General features: G+C 41.0%; 1 protein-coding gene across 1 annotated transcript; it reads right to left on the bottom strand.

The window, feature by feature from the left end:
- Window positions 1–2,787: 2,787 nt before the first annotated feature.
- LOC126080647 (olfactory receptor 4D9-like) lies at window positions 2,788–3,759 on the bottom strand. The gene has a single exon (XM_049891825.1). The coding sequence runs from the start codon at window positions 3,757–3,759 to the stop codon at window positions 2,788–2,790; it is 972 nt and encodes a 323-aa protein (XP_049747782.1).
- Window positions 3,760–8,506: the final 4,747 nt, after the last annotated feature.

The following is an 8,506-nucleotide window of genomic DNA, read 5'->3' as shown; positions in this document are numbered from 1 at the left end:
AACCAGTATGGATGCTCACATCGCTGTAGCCTTCTGGAGCTATATCTAATTTATGAAGTTGTGGCATTGTGTCTAGCTTGCCTTCATAAACTGTGTCTAAAAATGGAATTTTTAAAATTGTGTTTAGGTGAAAGTTTATAGAACAAATTAGTTTCTCATTAAACAGTTGATACATAAATTGTTTTGCGACTTTGGTTGCCAACCCTGCGAAGTGTTAACAGTCTTCCATTTTCCACCCTGGGTTCCCTGTTTCCATTCGTCCAGTTTTTCTGTCCCTTCCTGCCTTCTCGTCTTTGCTTTTGGGCTGGTGTGCCCATTAGTGTCATATACATGATTGAACTACGAAGCTCATTCCTCAGGTGTGTTATTGTTGGCCCTTTTGACATTTCTAATCTTTGGCTGAAGGGTGAACCTCAGGAGTGACTTCAGTGCTCACTTAAAAGGGTGTCTGGGGCTATACTCTTGGTGTTTCTCCAGCCTCTCTCAGACTAACAAGCCTGGTCTTTTTTGTGTGTGTGTGTGTGAATTTGAATATTGTTCTACTTTTTCTCCTGCTCTGTGTGGGACCCTTTACTGTGTTCCCTGCAGAGCAGTTGGTGGTGGTAACTGGGCAACATCTAGTTGTTTTGGGCTCAGTCTGGTGGAGGTTGTGGTAGTTGTGCTCCATTAGTCCTTTGGACTAATCTTTTCCTTGTGCCTTTGATTTTCTTCATTCTCCTTTGCTTTAGCCTGGATGGGACCACTAGTTGTATCTTGGCCACTTGCAAGCTTTTAAGACCCCAGACACCACTCACTACAGTCAGATGTAGAACATTTCTTTTATATAATATATTATGCCAATTGAGCTAGATGTCCCCCAAGACCATGATCCCTAGCCCTCAGAGTAGTAGGTTGGTCCCTTAGGGCATTTGGGTATGTCTGTGAAGCTTCTATGACTTTACCCTAGTCAAGTTGTGCTGACTTCCCCCAGTACTGGGCACTGTCTTACCCTTCACCAAAGTCAATATTTATCGACTATCTAATTAGTGTTTTTCCCTCCCCATCCCTCCCTTCTCTCTTAACCCTCAGATTGTTTCTTTCTGTGTGAAAACATTTTGGAATACTTTAAAAGCAAAAATTTAAGGCCATTACCAAGTGAGGAACAGTGATGCAGCTGGCTGGTAGGGGCCTTATTTTAGAGTGGGTTTTCCTTGTCTGTGTTTTCCTCCTAAATTGCTCTATGTGAATAATTCTTTACTTCCCTTACTTTGGTCCACCCACACATATATCAGAGAATGCTGAGAGAGAAGCCAGTCAAATTTTAGTTGACTACCAATTTCAACTATTGGCTTGATAGGTGAATAAGTTGTCAGTGGACCAAATGAAATGTAATCTTTTTACTTTCTTTAATAGATAAAAGAGAAGGTGTTAAAGAACATATTAGAATGAAGAACAAAGAGGTATGTGGGATGGTTTGATTTGTAATCTTTTAGAAAATCTGTCCATTAATCATTAAAAGAGTCAGCTTTTTCTTTAAGCCCCTTTGCTTCTTGTGGATATGTGAATCAGGTGTGTTCTAGTGATGCCAACAGAAGATTCCTTTCTCCCTGGAGTGATGTCAGGAATGAATGGCTGTAAAATGATGTCAAAATTCTTAGAAAACCTCAAAGCCTTGCAGTATGTACTCCTTGGTCAGGTGATAAGGACAACCGAGGATCTTTCTCAACACTACAATACAGAAGTTTTTATGGATGAGCTTGTTTCACACTCCATCAAATCCTGTATGTGGCAGCAGTAGTAAAATATGCACTTAGCAGGGTCAGATCTCTCAGCTCTAGCTTTGTCTCTGCCATTAATTAACTAGGAAACCTTTGATAAAACAGGAAACCTCTCTCAGTTTCTGCAAGAGAAATCCGGAGGCTTCCTTAAAAAAAAAAAAAAGATACGGAACCCGAATTCTTCCAGATTCGCCATGGAAAACAAATGTCCACATAGGAAGAGCTGGCTGGGTTTTTAGCCTTGACTGCTATTCCCTGGAGAATATTTTACTAATTCTTGCTTGGTTCACACATGTTATTGCTACAACTTAAGAACAAAACACCAAACCAGTTGCTGTCTAGTTGATTCCAACTCATGGCACCCCCATGTGTTGCAGACTAGAAGTGCAATCCGTACGGTTTCTAAGGCTATTATCTTTCAGAAGCGGATCACCAGCCCTTTTCTGAGGCATCTCTGGGTGGGCTTAATCCACCAAACTTTTGTTTGGTAGTAAAGTGATTAACTGCTTGTACCACCCAGTGACTCCTACAAATCAAGAATACAGAGGTCATTTCTCCTGGTCTCCATTTCCATGCCTGTAAAAGGAGGTGTTTGCATGATATAAACATTTGAAACAAAAACCAAACCTGCTGCCTTTGAGTTGATTCCAACTCGTATCGATGCTTTAGGACAGATTAGAACTTCCCCATAGGGTGTCCAAAGCTCTAAATCTTTAGGGAAGCAGATTCCCACATCTTTTTCCCATAGAGCAGCTGGTGGGTTCAAACTGCTGACCTTTTGGTTAGCAGCCAAGTGCTTAACCTCTGCGCCACCAAGGCTCCTGACGTGAACATTAGACTCTCTACAATAGCTGACAATTTATGGACCTGATACTCTAAGTTGCCAACAACCTCACTGGGAGACAAGGCTGTATGGATGATTGTCTCAAGCCAACCTAATTATAGGACTCTGTTATGGAAAAAGATAAAGCTTTGTTATCAAGGTGGTGTAGAGATGGGGGCCTTCTATGGTGTTGTGAAAAAACTTTTTTCAATTCTGACTTCCCAATCTGGACTTCATAGCATCTATTTCTTTTTTGGAAGGTCCAAGCCTTCTCTTCAGTCTCTTCATGGCTGACTTCATCTCTTGGTTCCTTAGGGTGTAGACCATGGGGTTCAGGACAGGGCTGAAGACAGTGAAGGTGATGGAGACAACTCTGTCCATGGGGAGAGCTGTGAAGGGCCTGGCATAGACATAGATGCAGGGCACAAAATGCAAGGTCACAACAGTGATTTGGGCTGTGCAGGTAGAGATGGCTTTCCTTCTGCCCTCCCCAGTGTGAGACCTCAGCATCGTCAAGATGACAGTATAGGACACCAGGAGAAGGACAAACCAAAGGGTAGTGAGTAGACCATTGTTAGAAATCATCAGGAGCTCAAGAGCAAAGGTGTCTGTGCAGGCAAGTTTGAGGACCTGGGGGACATCACAGTAGAAGCCGTCAACAACATTGGGTCCACAGAAGGGGAGTGGGAGCAACAGGGAAATCTGCACTAGGGAGTGGACAAAGCCCCCCACCCAGGAGGCCACAATGAGTGCAGTGCATCGCCCCCCACTCATGATGGTTATGTAGTGCAGGGGCTTGGAAATGGCCATGTAACGATCAAATGCCATCAGAGAGAGAGAAACAACATCTGCCCCACCAAGGAGATGAAAGAAAAACATCTGTGTGATGCAACCATTGAAGGAGATGGTCTTTGTCCTTGAGAGAAGGTCTACTAGGATCTTTGGGGCTGTGATGGAGGAGAAGCATATGTCCAAGGCAGAGAGATTGCAGAGCAGGAAGTACATGGGTGTGTGAAGGTGAAAGTCACTGGTAACAGTGACTATGATGGCAACGTTTGCTAACACAGTTGTTATATAGACCATTGATAAAAAGAAAAATAAGAGGAAGCTCAGCTCTTGAGTCTGGGTAAGTCCACAGAAAATAAATTCAGTCACCCTGGTATAATTTCCCAAGGCCATTGGATGGTTTTTTTCTCCATGTGCACCTTTGAAAAGAAGGAGATAATATTACCAAGAAAATGAAATCAAGTAAAGTTTTATTTGTTTTATAGAAACTGAACATGCAAAAATATATTTTTCAGTCACATATGCTGTTCTTCATGAACTTGTTTTGTTACTTAGTTCTGCTTGCCCCGGTTCCCTATCTGATAACATGGAGATGTTTGGACTAGATCTCTGGTTTCTTGACTGTGGTCAGTGGGGGAGTGTGGATTCTGTAGAGCTCACTCCTAGAGGTTGCTGAGGAAGAGAATGTAGGGAGGCTTATTGGAAAGATTTGTGGATTCCATACATTTTGGTGAATCAGAGCAACTCAGATTTTATTCACATCTAGTTTTTTTCTATGGCTTAAAAGGCTTGAAAACCATTAGAGTAAACCAATCCTCAGATACCTTTCAGTAACAACATAAAATGAATCTATTTGAATAGTATATTACAGTTGTCAAAGCTGCCAAACACTTAAATGTAATAAAATTTCCTGACAGGTCTCTGAAATTAGAAGGGAGGGTGTCATTATTCTCGTTTCCCAATTCCGAAACTGAACTCAATAAGGGTAAGTCAATTTTCCTAGGCTATAAGGCAAATTAGAGGCAGAGCGTGTTTAAGAGAAAATTCTCCTCCCTCTTAGCTCCAGAATCTTTCCACTATAGTACACTGACTTCCAGTTTCAGTATACATAAATTAAAGAACAGTATGCTTCAGGAGCCCTTTACAGAATTTGGATGGCACTTTCAGTAGCTGGTTTTAACACCTGTTCCAATTCCTTACTCCTTGACAATGGAATTTTAGACTACTGCCCTTCTATTACCTTTCAGAAATCATAAGTCTTATCTTTATTTTATTTCGTGAGTACTGAGGTGTTAGCAGTAAGTGATGTACTTAATGGAAAGAAGATGCTGAGAGTGGTGTTAGTAACCACTCTGTTCATGGAGAAGATAGCAAAAATCCACATATGTCTCTGTCTCTGACTCTGAGTCTGGCCCCGTCTCCATCCGCATCCCCTTACCCATACCCATATCTCTATCTATCCATCCATACATCTACCCACCCACCCACCCACCCATCCTTCCTTCCTCTCGTCCACCCATCTTGGTATCTATGGCTTGAAATGCAAGGTTCCACAGTAATGTAGTCAGTACATCATTTCCTCCTGCCCCCTTACTGTAAAAGTTAAGCAGTGTCTGTTGAGAAAGGAAACAGACCACTGTATAAAACACTCTCGTGAGAATTCTACTTTCTTCTCTTCTCTCAATTTGTCCCCACCTCTCAACCCTAAACTACGCCCTTGTAATTTCTCCTTAGGTTTTTGAACTGGCTTCCTAATGGGTCTCTCTTTTTTAGGGCTAGTTTTTCTCTAATTTATCCTCTTTGCCTGTTTACAGAAGTATCTTTATCAGTCATAAAAGGCACTATGTTATTTATTTGTCTGAAACTTTTCTATGGCTTCTTATTGCCTACAGAACAAAGGGTAAAGTTCTTTTATAGCATCCAAGAATTTTCTGTCTTGAACATTGTATGGTGCCCTGTTTCCTTTGACCCGTTTCAGAGGCTCAAGCTTTATGCAGCTTCTTCTGGTTCTCACGTCCGTATCTGCCTTCCTGCTTCTCTCTCTTCCTGCCATGGCCCCCTCATTCTCAGAACCTTCCACCTGTCTGTATAGGCAAACAATGATCCTTCAACACTTAGGTCCAGGTTTCCTCCTGTGTGGAAACTTCCCTGAAGCCCTCAGCTAGATCCCTCCTTTGTGACTCCATCATTATTTTCATGAACTTCTCTTCTGGCACCTGTGACAGTTTATCACACCTATTTTCTTATATGTCTATGTCTTCTTAGTTCAGAATTTCCCCATTAAACTTCAAGTTCAACCTGTCTGCTCAGCGCTTTGTTGTTCATCCTAATGTTGTCAATGCCTTTTGTGGCACTTAAAACAAAAAACCAAGCCTGTTGCTGTCAAGTCGATTCTGGTTCATAGTGACCCTACAGGACAGAGTAGTACTGGCCCATAGGGTTTCCAAGGAGCAGCTGGTAGATTTGAACTGCTGACCTTTTGTTTAGCAGCTGAACTCTTAACCACTTAGCTATCAGGGCTCCTTTCTGGCACTTAATTGGTGCTTCTTAAGTGTTTTTGTAATTAATGAATCAACCTAGCTGGCTTATCTGTGTTGGCAGTGCATGTGGGTAAGTGATAGGGACCATGATTTAAAAAAAAAAAATTTTTACACAGGCTAGAAAACTTTTTTGCTGATATCTTTGACTTGGCCTCAGTGATACCAGATAGAGATTTGTTTTCTTATCCAGCCTAAAAAATGGCACTGTGACCTTGAGCAAGTCATTTTCCTTCTCTCTACTTCAGATCTTCAGTGTGAAGTGTGGAGGGGCAGCCTAGTGTGATGCAGTGGGGACAATGCCAAGAGCTTTGGAGTGGCGCACACCTGATTTGGAATTCTGCCTCTTCTGCCTTTGTTACCTTTAACTTCCTTCAGTTTCCTCTTCTTCAAACAAGGAAGCATAACATTTACTTGATTGGGTATTGTAAAAAGTAAATATAATAAGCATAAAGTGCCTAGCCCATAGTAGACTTTCGATAAACTTGGATTCTTTCCCATTGCACTGAAAACAGTTCTTTTTCCATCTTCCCTTCCTATCACAAAGGGTTATTTATGAAGACATTTGTAAAATATAAGATGCTATTCAAAAAAAGAAGAGCTTCTCTCTGAACAAGATTGCTTATTTTTGATTTAGTGAACTTGTGTGAACTGACCAAGTGGACCAGAGTCTTCAAGACTGAGTCAATGGGTTGAAGAATAAGGCTAGGTCTGTATCAAAGGGAAAGGAGATCTGGTGAGTCATGGCCAGTGGGAAAGTATGGTGCTGACTTTGAGACCTCCATGTTTTCTGAGGAAATTTGGGGTTCAAAAACATGCTTTTTTCCTATCCTTCAATCTTGTGGAAAAAGTCTCCATGGATTCCGTGAAAAAACCATAAGGTGGAACAGAATCTGCCCCTTGTATGCAAGTCAAGTGTTCTGTCAGGCACAAACTACCTTCTCTTTACCATGCTGACTCTGTTTCTGTGGCTGCCTCTTTTTTATTAAGTCCTTCCCAATTCCTAATATTTAACATCCACTTCTTTATTTTCTGTCAGTAAGGTTTTCAACTGTTTTTGCAGTATCTTACTGCTTGGTACATTTTTCATGCTTATTGTATTTCCTTCATGCATAATTCACAACGTCTCACTTACCGACAGTCCAGTGTACTTACTTAAACTGTTTAATGTCCAACCATGAATTTACACCATTTTTGGGACTGGATCCAGAGCCTCAGTGTGTGTGCTGCTGGGGAAACATTGAGTTTGAGGTGAACTCCTTCTGAAGTTTAGTTATTCCAGACTTCAATGTCTTCTTTTCACCCTTCACATTGAAAAGGACCACACTCAAAGGGTCACACCATCAGGAACACCAAACTGTCCCTGTTATGTGTACTAGTACCTCAGGTTCCAAGCCTATTTTAAGACTATGCAAAGGGAATTTATTGGGTGTGACTGAATGGACATTTTGCTGGTAGTGTGGAGTTCCAGTGGGAGTTATTAAACTGTTGCTAAGTCATTACTCTATGCAGGTTCTCTCTCTCTCATGCACAGAGGAAGATACTCATTTTTCTTTCAAAATTTTTATACCACAGAGGGCAAAAATCCATTTATTTTGTGATTCTTTGAGTTTTGGGGAAATTGCTCTATCAAAACATCTAATGTCATTTGATCATGCATCCTCAATGAGGGCAATATTTCCCCCAAGGGACAAAAATTGGTTCTTGGGGTGAGGTGAAAAAAGAAAAACTTAGATATTCAAATGGTTTGTAGCTCTTCAAAGGGCTTCAGTACAGCAATAGATGTACAGTATACCTGTGGTATTAAAATTAGGAAAAAAATCTCCTTGAATTGGGGTACAGTAGTCCATGAAGTTTGAGGAAAACTGTACTATGATGAAGAGCTTTGACCCAAGGAGAGGATCATAGAAGTGTGATACCTCCTAAGACCTTCTTAGCCAAATATGAATTCAACACAACAATTTGGCATCTTGTAAAAACAGTGTTAAGTGTGTTGACATTTCCTGGGCTTCCTTACTTCTCTTGGCTAATCTTTAATTTTTTGAATTTATTTTCATTATTATTTTAATTTTATTGTGCTTTAGGTGAAAGTTTACATGTAAATTATTTTCTTATTCAAAAATTTATACACAAACTGTTTTGCAAAATTGGTTGCAATCCCTGTAATGTGACAGCACTCTTCCCCTTTCTGCCCAGTGTTTCCCGTGTCCATTTATCCAGTTTTTCTATCCCTTCCTGCCTTTTCTCCCTTATTTTGGGCAGGAGTTCTCTATTTGGTCTTGTATTTTTGATTGAACTAAGAAACACCTTCCTCATGTGTGCGAATGTTTGTTTTATAGGCCTGTATAATCTTTGTCTGAAAAGTGGGCTTCAGGAATGGCTTCAGTTTTGAGTTAACAGGGTGTCCGGGAGCCATAATCTTGGGGGTTCCTCCAGTCTCTGTTAGACCAATAAGTCTGGTCTTTTTTTGTGAATTTGAGTTTTGTTCTACATTTTTCTCCTGTTCTATCTGGGATTCTGTATTGTGATCCCTGTTACAGCAGTTGGTGGTGGTAGCCTGGCACCATCTAATTCTTCTGGACTCAGGCTGGTGGAGGTTTTGG

Source organism: Elephas maximus, chromosome 7, assembly GCF_024166365.1.
Source record: "Elephas maximus indicus isolate mEleMax1 chromosome 7, mEleMax1 primary haplotype, whole genome shotgun sequence".
NCBI lineage: Eukaryota > Metazoa > Chordata > Mammalia > Proboscidea > Elephantidae > Elephas > Elephas maximus.
Note: the sequence above shows the minus strand (reverse complement) of the source record. Positions and strands in the feature narration are given on the sequence as shown.

What these genes read in the sequence shown, in the direction of transcription:
- LOC126080647 (XM_049891825.1), bottom strand. Translation starts at nt 3,759, where the DNA reads ATGGCCTTGGGAAATTATACCAGGGTGACTGAATTTATTTTCTGTGGA.